This window comes from Chionomys nivalis, chromosome 7 (assembly GCF_950005125.1).
Source record: "Chionomys nivalis chromosome 7, mChiNiv1.1, whole genome shotgun sequence".
NCBI lineage: Eukaryota > Metazoa > Chordata > Mammalia > Rodentia > Cricetidae > Chionomys > Chionomys nivalis.
Genome location: NC_080092.1, coordinates 80,583,945 through 80,600,225, shown reverse-complemented (window position 1 = coordinate 80,600,225; position 16,281 = coordinate 80,583,945). Strand labels below are relative to the sequence as shown.

The 16,281-nt window shown below is 52.1% G+C and overlaps 3 protein-coding genes across 5 annotated transcripts in view; all 3 read left to right on the top strand.

The window, feature by feature from the left end:
- Positions 1-29: 29 nt before the first annotated feature.
- On the top strand, positions 30-10,539 carry Dhx58 (DExH-box helicase 58). Of its 2 annotated transcripts, XM_057774406.1 has the most exons (13): positions 30-472; positions 613-781; positions 1,001-1,202; positions 1,502-1,692; positions 2,593-2,709; positions 3,212-3,338; positions 3,454-3,645; positions 5,722-5,975; positions 6,601-6,750; positions 6,845-7,006; positions 7,941-8,131; positions 9,761-9,857; positions 10,068-10,539. In XM_057774406.1, exons 1-13 carry the CDS (start codon positions 249-251, stop codon positions 10,251-10,253), a joined length of 2,262 nt encoding a protein of 753 aa, XP_057630389.1. In that variant the 5' UTR covers positions 30-248; the 3' UTR covers positions 10,254-10,539. The 2 variants fall into 2 exon arrangements, with proteins under 2 accessions (XP_057630389.1, XP_057630390.1); XM_057774407.1 differs by lacking the exon at positions 613-781.
- Positions 10,540-10,893: 354 nt separating this feature from the next.
- LOC130878072 (myosin light polypeptide 6-like) lies at positions 10,894-11,522 on the top strand. The gene has a single exon (XM_057775847.1). The coding sequence runs from the start codon at positions 11,039-11,041 to the stop codon at positions 11,384-11,386; it is 348 nt and encodes a 115-aa protein (XP_057631830.1). The 5' UTR covers positions 10,894-11,038; the 3' UTR covers positions 11,387-11,522.
- Positions 11,523-13,666: 2,144 nt separating this feature from the next.
- Znf385c (zinc finger protein 385C) overlaps positions 13,667-16,281 on the top strand; it is a 49,079-nt gene continuing 46,464 nt past the window's right edge. For both annotated transcript variants that reach the window (XM_057775554.1, XM_057775552.1), the window contains exon 1: positions 13,667-13,713. The gene's annotated coding sequence lies outside the window, so the exon portion shown is untranslated. The remainder of the gene's footprint in view (positions 13,714-16,281) is intronic.

The following is a 16,281-nucleotide window of genomic DNA, read 5'->3' as shown; positions in this document are numbered from 1 at the left end:
AAGCCTAACTTCAGGCTATACTGGGGCTGCTGACCCTTGTAATTCCTAGGAGTGACGTACCTGCCTGGTTGCCACCCCTCTCCTCTTCTCCCAATGGCTTCCAGCCTGTCTCCTGTACAAAGGGAGAGTAAGAACTTGCCCATCCCCTGACTCCAGGGTGGTCCTGGTCCAGTCAACCAAGGTCTGAACCTCCATGCCTTCCCCTTAACCCAGCTGGGGAAAAGGGCTGAGAAAGTACAGGTGGGGCAATGAAAGCGCACTCAATAACTAAACCCCACCCCAATCCTGTTTTTATTTGTGGCTGGGATGGGCTGGGCTGGGCTCCGGCTCCTCTGGCCCCTCCCCTTATTTCAGTTTCGTTTCTAATCACTGAGCTGCCTGCACGGGGTTTTCCAGAACTCCAGAAGACTCAGCAGAGACCAGGCTGGTTTGCTCTCTCCCCAACCCGGGTTCTGGCCGCAGCAGGTTCCAGGTGGGTCTTTACGGTGTGCTGCCCCGCCTCCCTGAGAAGCTTGGAGTTCCAGGCACAGGGCAACTTCTGCAGGCGATTGTGCTGTCTGGGAGGGGGGAGGGGTTAGAAGGCAGGGGTTCTGATGACCTCTGCCATTCCAGAATGGAGCTGCGGCCCTACCAGTGGGAGGTGATCTTGCCTGCTCTGGAAGGCAGGAATATCATAATCTGGTTGCCCACGGGCGCTGGCAAGACTCGGGCAGCTGCTTTTGTGGCCAAGCGGCATCTAGAGACAGTAGACAGAGGCAAGGTGGTGGTGCTGGTGAACAGGGTGAGTGGTCTGCCCTTCCCACAGCAGGATCTCCCGTCGTCCTGACCATTCTTGGTCTCTCCTAGTACAGCGCTGCTGGATCTTCTCACCTTGGTTCAGGACCCAGCAATGTCCTGAAGGGTCACCTTACTCCCAGCTTCCCCCACCCCAACCTCCAATAACTGCCATTTCCCACCACCACCACAAACCAGGTTCTCTCCCCGCATTCTTTACTCCCAGGTACACCTGGTGAGCCAGCATGCTGAGGAGTTCAGGAGCATGTTGGATAAATGCTGGACCATGACTACCCTGAGTGGGGACATGGGACCCCGAGCTGGCTTTGGCCTAATGGCTCGGAGCCATGACCTGCTCATCTGCACAGCAGAGCTCTTGCATCTGGCGCTGGTCAGCTCAGAAGACGAGGAACACGTAGAGCTCACAGGTGAGGCCAGGGGCCCTGTGAACACCTGTGGATCGAGTCATTGTGGGAACGAGTGGGCCCCATTGCCAAGGCCGAATCCTGGTTATAAAACCTGCTCCCGGGCAAATAAGCCCCTTCCCCAGCTGAGCCCCACTTTACTAGTCTATAAATTGAAGAGAAGCCAACCCTGCCTGCTCCTTGTCTGGGGCACAGCCCCAAGTTAGGAAGGGAGATGGGGAAAAGAGAGGGGACCTCACAAAGCAAAAACTGCTGGAAGAGATGCCGGGTGCAGTTTACAACTGTTCCTCATGTGCCCCCAGAGTTCTCACTGCTCGTGGTGGACGAGTGTCACCACACCCACAAGGATACGGTCTACAACGTCATTCTGAGCCGCTATTTAGAGCACAAGCTGCAGAAGGCAGAGCGCCTTCCCCAGGTGCTGGGGCTCACGGCCTCCCCAGGCACCGGCGGGGCCACCAAGCTCCAAGGGGCCATTGACCACATCCTACAGGTCAGTTGAGCCCCTGCTGCCCTCCTACCACAGATCCACTAGGGGACCTCCTTGCCTGCCTGGCCTCTCCCCAGCCCTACAACCCTACCCTTCCTTCTGTGGCTACCAGTATCTTGAGCCTATTGTGCTTGCTGGAGTCCTTGAACTTACTGTTCCTTTTGCCTGGAGTGCCCAGTAAGCAGCTCTGTCGTTGTCACAGTCTCCCCTGGCCGTCCCCACTGCTTTGTTATAGCAGCAGCTTTAGAATTTTCAGAGTTCATTCTTACTACCGAATGCGTTTTCATTACGTATTCTTTTTTTTTAATATTTATTATGTATACAATATTCTTTCTGTGTGTATGCCTGAAGGCCAGAAGAGGGCACCAGATCTCATTACAGATGGTTGTAAGCCACCATGTGGTTGCTGGGAATTGAACTCAGGACCTTTGGAAGAGCAAGCAGGCAATGCTCTTAACCGCTGAGCCATCTCTCCAGCCCTCCATTATGTATTCTTAGCTATTTCTCAATGGTTTCTTCATGTTCATGTCCATCTAAGTTCCTCTCTCACACCAGTACCTAGAATATTAGTAACTCAGGACATACCTTCAAACACGGAAGAAATAAACCCCAACTCGCAATGCCCCTGCTTTAGACTCTTCCTGTTCTTTTTTTTTTTTTTGGTTTTGGTTTTTCGAGACAGGGTTTCTCTGTAGCTTTGGAGCCTGTCCTGGAACTCCCTTTGTAGACCAGGCTGGCCTCGAACTCACAGAGATCCGCCTGCCTCTGCCTCCCGAGTGCTGGGATTAAAGGCGTGCACCACCACCGGCCTGTCCCGGCTCTTCCTGTTCTTAAGCCAGGACCCCGCCTCCTCAAAATTCTGCCTGACCCCTCTTTCCAGTGATGCCTCTCTGTCACCTCCAGCTCTGTGCCAACCTGGATACGTGGCGCATCATGTCACCAGAGAATTGCCGCCCCCAGCTGCTGGAGCACAACCCGAAACCCTGCAAGCAGTATGACCTCTGCCAAAGGCGCAGAGAGGTGCGTGAGGAGTCCCTGGGCAGGCTGGGGTCCGGTGCAGAGTTAGGGAAGCTCGGCTTGGGCTCTGACTCCACCTCCCCCAGGTCTTGTCATTTCAGGCCGCTTGCCTGTACCTCTGTGACGCCACCTATCCTTTCTGTGTTCAGTGCTTTGAGGCGCACATAGTCCGCGTCCATAGCCTACTGTTGAGATTGGCTCATGGTACTGCCAAGACGTGAAGCTGGGGCACTTGGTGTCGAGGCTGGACCAGTTCTCCTCTTCAGTAATGGCACTGGCTGCTGTCTGTAATGGCAGGGCTGAACCAGGGTTCAACATCACTGTGTCCAGGCTACAGGGCAAAGGCAGAATTGAGACAGCAGAAGCTCTCCAGCCGCGATGCTACTTCACGCCCAGCAGGCCAGCCCTTTGATGTTCTCACTCCCAAGATAAATGGTACCTCCATGGTACCCAACTCTGCCATATGTATGGGAATCCCCTCATCCCCTCATTCCTCCCTTCTCAGGACCCTTTTGGAGACTTGCTAAAAGAGCTTATGAAACAAATTCACCAGGAACTAGCGATGCCTGAACTGAGCCAGCAGTTTGGAACGCAGACTTACGAGCAGCAAGTAGTGGAGCTGAGCAAGGCTGGTGAGGAGCAGTTCGGGAGGTTCTGCCCGGGTGAAGCTTCTACATTTGTGGTCTAGGTGGACCATTTAGGAGCAGAAGAACCTAGGAATATTGACCCTGTGCCCTTTGCCTGCAGCCGCAGAGGCAGGACTCCAGCAACGGCGGGTGTATGCGCTCCACCTGCGGCGCTACAATGACGCGCTGTTGACTCACGACACCGTCCGTGCACGGGATGCTCTTGACATGTTGCAAGATTTCTACCAAAGGGAGCGCGCCACGAAAACTCGGATGCTGCGTGCTGAACGCTGGCTGCTGGAGCTGTTCGATGGTGAGCCATAATGGGGTCAGAACTGCTAGAGCACTCCAGGTCAGTTAGGGAGGCTGGGACTCTTTATTTTCCCAACCAAAACCCAAGGCTGCTGGTATGACAGACTTGTTGCCTCAGGTGTGACAGTTTGCAGCAGAAAAACTAATTCGGGTTATTAACAGATATTTTAACTTTTTACACTAATTTGCTAAGTGGGGTGAGGAAGCGTACATTCGTGTGGGCCCTTGTACCACAGCAGCACTCTAGTGGAAGACAGAGGACAGCTTGCCGAAGTTTGTTCTCTCCTCCTAGTATGGGTCCTGGGGATTGAACTTAAACTGTCAGGTGTTTTCTTTCTGAGTCATCTTACCAGCCCCCAACCAAGATATTTTAAAAACCACTTAGGGTGGGCTCCACAGGTAAAGGGCTTCCCATGCAAACGTGTGGACCCGGATTCCAGTCCCAAGCACCCACTTAAAACTCAGGTGCAGGGGACTGGAGAGATGGCTCAGAGGTTAAGAGCATTGCCTGCTCTTCCAAAGATCCTGAGTTCAATTCCCAGCAACCACATGGTGGCTCACAACCATCTGTAATGGGGTCTGGTGCCCTCTTCTGGCCTGCAGGCATACATTCAGATAGAATATTGTATACTTAATAAATAAATAAATATTTTTTAAAAAAACAACAACTCAGGTACAACAGACTGGTCATTTCAACACTGGAGTAGTAGGGACACCTGGATCCCTGGGGCTTGCTGGGCAGTTCATCTTGTCAAGTAGGTTTCAGTGGGAGACCCTGTCGCAAATAATAATAATAGTAATAACAACAATAATAATAATAAGGTAAATGACTTAGTGGGTTCGTGCTGTACAAACTTTTGATCTCTCAACCCCATGTAAATACAGGGAAGGAAAGAACGGACTCTATAGTCCCCACGTGTCACAGTACACATACCCATGAACACATGCCATGTACATACAGGATAATAAAAAATGAAAACTTAAAAATAAGGGTTGAGGGGCTGGAGAGATGGCTCAGCGGCTAAGAGCATTGCCTGCTCTTCCAAAGGTCCTGAGTTCAATTCCCAGCAACCACATGGTGGCTCACAACCATCTGTAATGGGGTCTGGTGCCCTCTTCTGGCCTTGAGGCATACACACAGACAGAATATTGTATACATAATAAATAAAAAAAAAAAATAAGGGTTGAGAGTGATAGAAAACAGCTGACAGGGATCTCTAGTGTGTATGCATGTACACACACACACACACACACACACTTAGTACAGAAAAATCTGGCTTGAAGCTATTCTGGTATCAAGGATAAGTTTGAATGAAAAGCTCAAAGACCAAACAGATCCACACCTTTAATCCCAGCACTCAGAAGGCAGAGACAGCCAGAGCTCTGAGTTCAAGGCCAGCCTGGACAGTTTCAGGACAGCCACGGCTCTCGGAGAAACCCTGTGGGGGTGGAAGAGAAAAGAAAGAGAAAAGCTCAAGGGTGGGGCTGGGGTGCAGTCTAATGGTTAGAGCAGTTACCTTGCATGCACAAAGGCCCAGTTTGGTTTCAAGTGAAGATCCCATGACTGTAATCCCAGGATTTAGGAAGTGAAAGCAGGAACAGAAGTCGTCCTTGGCTACACAGTGAGTTTGAAGCCAGCCTGAGTTACGTGGGAACCTGTCTAAAAGAACTAAAACAACAGTTTCCAAGGCCCTACCTGTAGTCAGCTGGCAGTGAGTCACGCCTTTAATCCCAGCAGAGGCAGGCAGATCTCTGTGAGTTCGAGGCCAGCCTGGTCTACAGATCAAGTTCTAGGACAGCCAGGGCTACACAGAGAAACCCTGTCTCAAAAAAGCAAAACAAAACAAATGTAAAAGGTACTAATGGCAAGATTGAGAATGGGTGCCAGTCTGGGGTACTTCAGTGTCTTATATAAGGCTGGCCTTGATAATGAGTGGAAACTATGTCCTATGTGAGTTCTTGGAATAGCTCAGGGGATGGACAGGAGTGGGTTCCTCCTATCCCTCTGTCCCTGTGAACGCCCTGTCTACATCCAGGCCTAAACCCCTTGCCTCTGCCTCTGTTTTGGTGTTCCCAGGCCATAAGAATGAGCTGGCCCAGTTAGCAGCTCATGGGCCCGAGAATCCGAAGTTGGAGATGCTGGAAGGGATCCTGCTGAAGCAATTTGGGAGACCCAACCACCCTCGGGGCATCATCTTCACCCGAACCCGCCAGAGTGCTTACTCCCTCCTGCTCTGGCTTTGCCAGCAGCCTGGCCTACAGAAAGTGAACATCAAGGCCCAAATGCTGATTGGAGCAGGGAATACCAGCCAGAGCACACACATGACCCAGGTGTTTGGTTTTGGTTGGTGGCTTTTCATTGGGAAGAGTGGGGGACAGGGTCATCAGCACCGAGTGATAGCAGGAAGGCTGGGGGAAGGAAGGATTGAATCTTCCTAGAGCTGACAGGAATCACCCCGCCCTCCCCAGCCCCCACCTCTAGCCTGGCCTAAGGGCCCCAGGGAACGGAGTAGGAAGGGGGGGGCAAGGAAGAGACTGAGTTCTGTGGTTTCTCAAGACCGAGAGTCAGGCCCGTGAGACGCCTTGTGGGAGAACAGAGGTTAGCTGGGTAGATGGGGACTTTTAGGAGTCACTGGTGGTAGGATGCTTGCCTAACAAGCACAAAGCCATAAGCCAGGTGTGGCAATGCAGTTTGCTCCCAGCACCAGAAGAAGAGAGACAATAGAAGCCTTAGGAGTAGAAGATCAAGATCATTCTTGGCCACACCAAAAGTTCAAGGCCAGCCTGTGATTCTGGAGAATCTATCTTTTAAAGGTGGGGAGGGGAGGAGACAGGGCAGGAGAAAGAGAAAGAATGTGTGGCCCTAAGGATTGGGGTCACCAAGGAAGATGGACAGGATCTTGGGGACTCTGAGTAGTTCGTATAAACCTTCTCCTCCTCCCCAATCCTTCCACAGAAAGGCCAGCAAGAGGTGATCCAGGAGTTCAGGGATGGTACCCTGAACCTTCTAGTTGCCACAAGTGTGGCAGAGGAAGGACTGGATATCGCCCAGTGCAGTGTGGTGGTACGCTATGGGCTCCTGACCAATGAGATCTCCATGGTCCAGGTACTCTAGGGCCCTCCTCTCCACTGCAACAGTCCTGGAAGGAGCGGCCAGGGACCCCAGCCTACTCCTGGCTGACCTTTGCCATTCTTCCCAGGCCAGGGGCCGCGCTCGAGCTGGGCAGAGCGTGTACTCCTTTGTGGCGGCAGAGGGCAGTCGGGAGCTGCAGCGGGAGCTGACCAATGAGGCTCTGGAGGTGCTGATGGAGCAGGCAGTGGCTGCAGTGCAGAAGATGGACCCCCAAGAGTTCAAGGCCAAGGTCAGCAGACTCTGACTGCACCCACACACTCCTGGGGTCCCCTCCCAGCTTATCCAAGGAACTTTTATACCATGCAGAGAAAGATGAAGGCTAGGGTCATGTTGCCAGAGAGGGTAGTGCCTGTCCTCCACATAACTTTAGAAACAGGCCTTGTCCTAGGTTTGCCCTTATGTTTGGTTACCACAGCAAGTTTGAGGCCAACCTGAGATACATGAGAATATGTCTTTAAAAAAGGGGGCGGGGAGGGAGGATTGGGGTGGTGGACAGTGGTGGTGCAGGCCTTTAACCTGAGCACCTGGGAGGCAGAAGGCGGGTGGATCTCTGTGCGTTTGAGGCCAGCCTGATCTAGAGAAGGAGTTCTAGGCCAGCCAGGGCTACATAGAAACCTTGTCTCAAAACAACAGAAAAAAAGGTGGGGATGGGGGCAGATACTTTGTATTTCTGAGAGAGCTTCTAGAAACAGACAGAAGGGAAACAAAGACACAAGCAGATGATAAGATTGGAACAAGGCACTGAGTTTAGATTCCTAGACAAGTAAAAACCTGAGGACATCAAAGGGTTCCTGTGATCTCAGCTCTGGGAAGACTGAGGCAGGGCATCTCTGGACTTCCTGGCCAGCTGGGTCAGGGAGCTCCAGGGACCTTGTCTCAAAAAAAAAAAAAAAGCCGGGCGGTGGTGGCGCACGCCTTTAATCCCAGCACTCGGGAGGCAGAGGCAGGCGGATCTCTGTGAGTTCGAGGCCAGCCTGGTCTACAAGAGCTAGTTCCAGGAGAGGCACCAAAGCTACAGAGAAACCCTGTCTCGAAAAACCAAAAAAAAAAAAAAAAAAAAATTAGTCTCTTCTGGGTCTAGGTACAAATGCCCTGGGAGCTTTCCTGAGGTTGGGGCTCTTGCTGTCCATGTCATGTCTCCTCCCCACTGCCCCCCACCCCAGATCCAGGACCTGCAGCGGGCAGCTCTGGCTAAGCGAGCAGTGCGCGCAGCCCAGCGGGAGAGTCAGCAGAGGCAGTTCCCAGCGGAGCGCGTGCAGCTCCTCTGCATCAACTGCATGGTGGCTGTGGGCTACGGAAGTGACCTGCGGAAGGTGGAGGGCACCCACCACGTCAATGTGAACCCCAGCTTCTCGTGAGAGCTCTGGGAGGGCTGGCAGGATGAGGAAGGACTTTTGCAAGGTGGAGGAGGCTAAAGAGCGTTTTAGCAAGCAGGTTTTATCCATAGTCCCATCTCACAAGCAAAGAAGCGGAGAGGCGGTGTCTTTCTTAAGCTTCCGTGGCCATTGTGGGATTGAAAGAGAACTGGAATTTAGGATACAAAGAATTTAGCTACAAACTAACTTCTTGGTCCTACACACTTTCAGGACATTCAAGACAAGTCCAACTGTCTGGTGAGGTGGCCTGGAGAATTGCTTGAGCCTAGGAGTTCAGAGCCAAGGCAATAGAAAGGCCTCCATCGCTTAAAAACAAAACAAATAAACAAAGCCAGTAGCTAGCTGGGTAGCTGGGTATGGTGGTAGTGGTTTGGTGGTTATACACGCCTGTAGTTCGGTACCTGGGAGTTCAAGGTGTTATCCTTGGCTACACAGACAGTTCCAGGACAGGCTGGACTCAAAAAGAGGAGGGTCCTAGAAGGGTCCTGGACTTCATAGTGAGTTAGTTTCAAGATAGCCAGGGCTACAAAGAGAGAAACTGTTTCAAAAGATAAATAAAAGAAGAAAAAAGAAAAAGGTGGGCTGGGAGGGGTATAACTCTGTTTGGAGAAGGCTCTCCTAAAATACGCAAAGCCCTGTGGGTTCTATCCCCGGCACCTGGGTGGTGGTGCACACCTATAATCCGGCACTCTGGAAACAGAGGCAGTAGGATCAGCAGGGCAAGGCTACCCTCAGTTACGCAGCAAGTTGGAGGCCATCTTGGGCTATATGAGCTCGTCTCAAAATCCAGATGGCCTGAGCCTGATTCCCAGATCGCACGGTAGAGGAAGAAACTCCCAGAAGTTGCCTTCAGACCTCCACAGGAGCTTGGTGGCAGACACACACCTTCCTGATCCGTCATTCACTTACTAAGTTAAAGAGCTCCCCCTCTCGCTAAGCCACCCCCACCCCATTCTACCTCCTATACCTTACTTCTACTTACAATAGTCATTAAGTACCTGTTTACTGACACCGCTTGTGTGTCAGGTCGCAGCACCAAGGTTCTTTGCATGGGTTCCATTTGAGGGAGCATTTCACCTAGGTAGGAGAAGGAGGTTGGTGGGCTTTGAACATGGGAAGATGAGTCTAGGCAGAGGTGAGGGAGCCTAGTCATCCTGAGAGGGAGATGGGAGTGATGGGCTGCAGGAAGACCAACCAGGTCACGGAGCATCTTGAAGGTTGGGCCTAGAAGTTAAACCGTCATCCAGGAGGCAATGAGGAGGCTCAGGTGCACACTGAACCAGGGAATGTCAGGGGGAATGGATGTTTCTAGAACACTCTGTCAGGTGAAGGGAGGTAGCTTGGGGTTGGAAATAAGGAAGGAGGAGATTCATAAGGAAACTTGAAATCCTCACGTGGGAGTCAAAAAGTTCCCAAGCTTGGGTGTGGGAACGGGGTGCAGACGGGGCAGGCAGACCCTCTGAGGTCTCGACTTCCTGGTTCTGGGAAGTTCTGTATCTTGACAGGCAGAAAACCCTGCTGCCCTGGCAGGGGCTCAGCCAGCTACAGGGCCTGAAGTCTGGGGTACAGGAACTCCAGAAGGGCGCTGTTTACCTCATCCCCTCTAGGGTCTACTATACTGTCTCCCAGAAGCCTGTGGTCATTAACAAGGTCTTCAAGGACTGGAGGCCTGGAGGGACCATTAGCTGCAGTAACTGTGGGGAGGTAAGTGAGGGGCTATCGCTCAGGCCAAGAGCTCTCTCAGCCCCAGACCCCAGAGGCCCTTGATCTGGGAAAAAGAGACCCTCACACAGAGTGGCAATGAGTCCTGCCGTGGGTAACCCACAGTCTCTGCTCTAGTCCCGTCTTCGGGAGCCACTGCATGATGGCCTCAGGTGGTAGAAACCCAGATGTTGACTTTTGTCCCACCACCAGGTCTGGGGCTTGCAGATGATCTACAAATCAGTGACCTTGCCGGTGCTCAAAATCCGAGGCATACTCCTGGAGACCCCTCACGGGAGGATCCAGGCCAAGAAGTGGTCCCGGGTGCCCTTCTCAATACCTGATTTTGACATTCTACAGTACTGCGCCCAGAACCTATCTGATCTCTCCCTGGACTGACGACTTGTGGCTGTAGTACCTACCTCAGACTGACTGCAGGGGGCAGGATAGTCCAGCAAACCATTCCCTTCCCCCGGGTAGTATGCTGGTCAAGGGTAGGGGGGGAACCTTTATTCTGCCACAAATATTCTTATACATTTGGGATGGAGTGGAAAAACTGATATAGGAGAACTGCCCAGGCAGCCTTTGGGTTTTTGTTTTCTTTTTGATGCCCCTTCATAAATTAAAATTGTTAAAATGAGAGAAAATAATGTAATACTTTTTATTTTGAAGTATAATTGATGGAAAATAAACTTCATATTAACAATGTGCAGTTCAATACATTTTGCCACGTATACCCTCCTCTAATCAAGATATAAGCACATAAAGCCAAGTGGTGGTGGCACACACCTTTAAACCCAGCACTCGGGAGGCAGAGGCAGGCAGATTTCTGTGAGTTCTAGGACAGCCTGGTCTACAAGAGCTAGCTCCAGGACAGGCCCCAAAGCTACACAAAGAAACCCTGTCTCGAAAAACAAACAAGCAAAAAGATATAAGCACACCCTCTCAAGCGTCTCTGTTCCCATCGTAGCCCTGTCCTCTAGCCCTCTCCCCCACACTATAGTAGTTTTTAAACTTAAAGTATTACCCTTGGGGAGCCATTACTGCCTGAAAAGGTCCTGCAGAGCTGAGCAGCCAAGATGTGTGACTTCACCGAGGACCAGACCGCAGAGTTCAAGGAGGCTTTCCAGCTGTTTGACTGAACAGGTGATGGCAAGATCCTGTACAGCCAATGTGGGGACGTGATGAGCCCTGGGCCAGAATCCTACCAACGCGAGGTGCTCAAGGTCCTGGGGAACCCCAAGAGCGATGAGATGAATGTGGAGGTGCTGGACTTCGAGCACTTCCTGCCCATGCTGCAGACTGTGGCCAAGAACAAGGACCAGGGAACTTATGAGGACTATGTCGAAGGCCTTTGTGTGTTCGACAAGGAAGGGAATGGTACCGTCATGGGTGCTGAAATCCAGCATGTCCTCGTCACACTGGGAGAGAAGATGACAGAGGAGGAAGTGGAGATGCTGGTGGTGGGTCATGAGGAGAGCAACGGTTGTAACAACTATGAAGAGCTTGTCCGGATGGTGCTGAACGGCTGAGGACACTTCCAGATCCCGAGCCTGTGCCTTGCCCAGTGTGGGATCTCCTGTGGCCCCTCCTAGGCTCCCTTGTCACAGCACCTTGCCATCTGGTCTCTTCTGGATGTCTGTCTTCACCAAATAAAATTCTCTCTTTGCCCTAAAAAAAAAAAAAAAAATTACCCTTGGGACTGGAGGTGTAGTTCAATTATTAGAGTGCCTCCCATCCACAGAGCCTAGGGTCTGCTCCCTAGAACTACTTGGAATCCAAGCCTTGAAGAGATAGGGACAGGAGATGGCTCATTGGGTAAAGTGTTGCCCCAAGCCTTAATGAATTCAATCCCCAGGCCCTACAGGTGGGAGGAGGGGACCATTCCTGCCAAGTTGTTCTCAGACCTCCTCACGTGCACCACAGTGTATTCGTGTGCACACACGTCACACACACACACACAACGTGAGCAATAACTGTAGTGAAAGTAAGTTCAAGGTCATCCTTGGCTACATAGTGAGTTTGAGGCCAGCCTGGGCTACAAGAGATCCAGTCTGGAAAAAAAGAAAAAGAAAAATCTCTTCGGTATCTGTCCGACCCTCATGTAGGTCGTCAACAGGATGAATCGGAGGTTTTGAAGACAGCGTTCACAGGCAGAAAACACACCTGGCACAGGAGAGGCTCTGGGTTCCGTTCCCAGATTTAAAAGCCTCCATTTGAGGCCATTGTGTCCCCCCCACTCTGCTGTGTCAGGCTCTAACCCCAGGCCCCCTTGCAGTTCCTGGGTGAAGAGAAGCTGATGGTTTGAGGGCTGGAATGAGGTAGGCATGGCATAGGGGGAATGAGTTGCAGAGGCCTACATTTTTTGTTCTCGTTTTAAGAGAGGCGAGATCTAGGTTGATCCTTCAGGGAAAGGGCTATTTCTGTAGTAGGAGGCCCAGCAGGCAAGAGTCACCTTCAGGGGGGGGAGGAAAGGGTTAGGGTAGAGATGTCGCAGGAGGATGACAGTTCTTCCCGCCATCCAACCGTCATCTCTCCTGCTTCATCCTTGCCCTGCCTCAGAGTGGATGGAAAATAGTTCATTCTCTCTTCTCCCAGTCTTTGCTGACTGAGAGCTAGAATTTCTCCCACTCTCTTGGGTATCCATCTTCGCTCTGAGGAGACCTTCTTCCTCTCCAGGCGTCCTTGGTCCCTTCAGGGGTCCTTGTCCTTCCTCCTGGGAGCCTTTTGTTTGTCCTGAGTTAGTTCCTCCACCGCCTGCCCCCAGCCAGGAACGTGCCTTTTACAGGTCAATAAAATTAGCGACTGATGGGGGGGGGGGCAGGGGCAGAAAGTGCTAAGCTCAATGGCCTCGAATGTGACTGGACTCACGGAATCTGGACGCCTGTCATTCCAGTGCTAAACAGTGACAGCTGAGGGACCTGCGAGGGTGTCTGGGGACGGAGGGGGTGGCGGGCCCTGTGTTGCAAGGAGAGAGGAAAAAGATGGACACCTAACATAGTCTAGAGCCTGAGTCTCTATGTGGCTGAGCCCTGGATGGGGGAGCTGACCTTTAGAGGAGGGGCCCTATCCCCACCCACCTTCAATTTTGCAAGAGCCTCAGACTAGGGCAAGGGAGGTTCCGGCAAGGCTATCTAGCTGCTGCGTTGGGCTGGAGCCTTCTGATGGAGTCAGGCTTGTGACCATCTGGATCAGGCTGTCTGAAAGAGGGAGTTTTAGAAGGTCAGGAGGACCCAAGTGTCCTAACCCTCAGGAAATCAAGTGTGTGGTGGTTCATTGCCTCTTGTCCTGGCGCTTGGGAGGCTGAGGAAGAACTGATGTTAGCTGACTAGTTCAAGGCCTGAGTGAAACCTTGCCTTCAACAAACAAACAAAAAAAAAAAACAAAAAAAAGAAAGAAAGAAAGAAAGAAAGAAAGAAAAGAAAAAGAAGAGGAGAAGAGGAAGGAGGGAAGAATGGGAAGAAAGAAAAGAAAGAAAGAGAAAGGAGGCAAAAGAAAAAGGGGTAGGAGGAAAGGGGGAGCTGAGCCGGAGTGGTGGCACCTGCATGTAATCCTAGCATCTGGAGGCTGGAGGACCAAGAACTCAAAGTAACCCTGGACTGCATAAGACCCTGTTTCAAAAGGGAAGTGAGGGAGAAAGAAGAAAAGAAACCGGAACTCCCAGTGACCCTGTTCTGGGCCCTACTCCCCACCTCAAATTCATAGAGACTTCTCACTGCTCGGACTGGGGTGGGACAAGAGACCCCGCCCCTCCCGGCTCGGCCCCGCCCCCGGCCAGCCAGCCGGTGAGCCCAGAACCTCTGTGAAGCAAACCAGGCGAGAGCAGGTGGCCACCGCTGGCTCTGTCTCATCCCTGCAGGTAAGACAAGCAATGCTGGCGGGTCCCCACTGAGGACCCTGAGGGCAGCCCGGGAGGATAAAGCAGCGCATTCCCCTGCCCTCGTCTATAACCTAAGGGACCCCCAGAGACGTTCTCTGTCTGGGCTTAGTGAGCGAGAGTGTGTGCAACGAAACTCTGAGGAAGTTGAAAGGACCCACTGGCTGTAGGTGATGCCGCCAGAGTCCGAGCGCTGGGGAAAGCAGCATCGGGTAGTAGACCCTAAAGTGTTCCGGACGGCAGCAGGTGTGTGTGGGATGGGGGTTCGTCACCCCAAGTGTCCTGAATGGGTCCCAGGGCAGTATCTTTCACAGATGTTTGGAGTGATGGAATGAACCGAAAGGTTGCTGTTCTGGGGACAAGTGAGGTGACAGCTGCTGCCTACTTGAGTGGGACCTGGGTTTTCTGGTGTCCCCGGGTCGTCTGCATTTGCACTTAGTATGGATGCAGCCTGGAGGTGTGTGTGAGGAAATACTGGCCCTGGGTTCAGCAGGTTCATTCTGTCTTGTGTTTTGGAGTCAGGCTTCGGAGACAGAGAGGAAGGCAGGCATGGAATGCCCGGACCCCCTCATGTGGGATTTGGACTTTAGGGTGGGGCTCTGTCTCCCAGGACTCCAGAGAAGGTTTTCTGAAAAAGGCAATCTGAACTAACCCAGCTGTGATGCTGGGCTCCCTGAGCCACAAAGGAGAGACAGATAGGGACCTCCTGGTCCACTTAAATAAAGCAAAGAGTCCTGGGGTGTGGAACAGAGTCTTTGGGTAGACTGAAGTGGCGGCTAGGGGAGAGAACTTTTCATGGCCATCTAGATTCTCATTCCACGGTCCTCCTCCCCAAACACCATCATCACTGTCAGTAAATTCTTCCTCAATTTATGTGTGTGTGTGCCTGTGTAAGCATGCATGTGTGTAGGTTAAAGCCCAATGTGCTGGAGTTCATTATTGCTTTCCACCATGTATGTGGGTGCTGGGGAATTGAACTCAGATCTTCAGCAAGTGCCTATTCCCACTAAACCATCTCATTGGTCCTTCTCGCTCATTTCTGACCATCCTTTCAGATTCTGGGATAGCAAGCTGCTTGCTTCTGGGAGGCAGTGAGTTATAGGAAAGGGGAACTTCGGGGTAGGTCAGCACTGAGTCCTGTCACCTCTGCCTCTGAACTGCTTCCTTACTTGAAACGGGGATAAGGATAGAACCCACCTGATAGGGTGGCTACAAGGGATTTAATGAGAATATGTGTGAAGAGTGCTTAGCACAGTCCTGGCGCCTGGTGATGGCTCAACAGGTCTAAGTGTCCCCTCCTGGGTAGGACAGCAAAGCCGATCTGCAGGGGGTGGGGGCCGGGTGGAAAAGAGAGATGCCCGGCACTTCTCCCCTACCAGCCCCGGCCCCCTGCTGGTTCCCATTTCTGTGCTGTCCAGAACCACTTACTCCTGGCTCTGTCGTCTTATTTCTGTTGCCTTTCATCTGCAGGAGGGTGAGGCAGGAGCCAGGGAGCTGCAGGGGCCCATTTGGGGCTGTGCCTAAATGGAACAAGCTCTGGTTTGGAGACCCAACTTGACAGAAATTCCCTGTTGGCGTCAGCTCCCTCCCCTCTCCGCCTCCAGAAATCCACAAGTAGGGATCAAACTGGCTTGGGTTTTTCCAGGAAGATAAATAATCCTGCCTGGGGATTGTCCGAACTGCCCTTCAGTGGAGGGAGGGAGAGCGTCAAGCCCTGGCTCTATCTAGCTCTGGTGGCCACCAAAGAAGGCCAACCTGTGAGTACCCTTAAAATCCGGGCAAGGGAGGCAATGCCCACATGCCCTAGCCTGGGTGCTTCCAAGCGCTCTGTTCTCAGTGTCTTCTGTCAAATGTAGTCAGCGGGGCTGAGCATCAGGACCACACGCTCAGGGCTCAGGGGACACAGCTCGGTTGGCAGAGTGCTTGCCCAGCTAGCGCACCATCTTACAGGGCCTGTGACCGGAAGTAGACTGAGGCCAGGTGTCTGTATCAGCGGTCCTTGTGGTGCAGAGAATGTGGCTGCCCTGGCGGTGGGAAGGTAGCAAGGGCAGGGGTGGCTGGAGCCAGGGTGAGAAGGAAGTCACCTCTCTACAGTGATGTCATTCTGGTGTGAGACTTACCTAACAGGAAGCAGGAAAACTTGAACTTAAGCCTGATCTCCTAGGTCACCTGGTATAGCTGTCAAGGTAGGGTGCTAGAAACTAATTTATGGAACGGGTGGAGCTGGGTTGGCGGAGGGGTTGCCAAGCATTGCCCACGACCCTGGGGTCTACCCCAGCACTGCATAAAACCAGGTAGAGTGGAACCTGCCTGTAATCCCAGGACTTGGAAGGCAGAGTCAGGGGGATCAGAAGTTTAGCTGATTTAGATAAGCGGGGTGAGGGGGGATTTAGAGTTTGAGGCTAGCTTGGTATATATTCAACCTTATCTCAAAAATATTGGACATTTCTTTAACAAGATCTATAACTTTAAAATATCTATTGTTGTTATTTTACAGTACTGGGGCCCAAACTCAGGGCTTGTATGTTCTAGACAAGCAGTCTACCCTGG

Coding starts and splice junctions, on each gene's coding strand:
- Dhx58 (XM_057774406.1), top strand. CDS start 249: ATGAAAGCGCACTCAATAACTAAACCCCACCCCAATCCTGTTTTTATT. Junction 473..612: donor CTGGCCGCAGCAGGTTCCAG/GTGGGTCTTTAC, acceptor CTGCCATTCCAG/AATGGAGCTGCGGCCCTACC. Junction 1,693..2,592: donor CCATTGACCACATCCTACAG/GTCAGTTGAGCC, acceptor TGTCACCTCCAG/CTCTGTGCCAACCTGGATAC.
- LOC130878072 (XM_057775847.1), top strand. CDS start 11,039: ATGAGCCCTGGGCCAGAATCCTACCAACGCGAGGTGCTCAAGGTCCTG.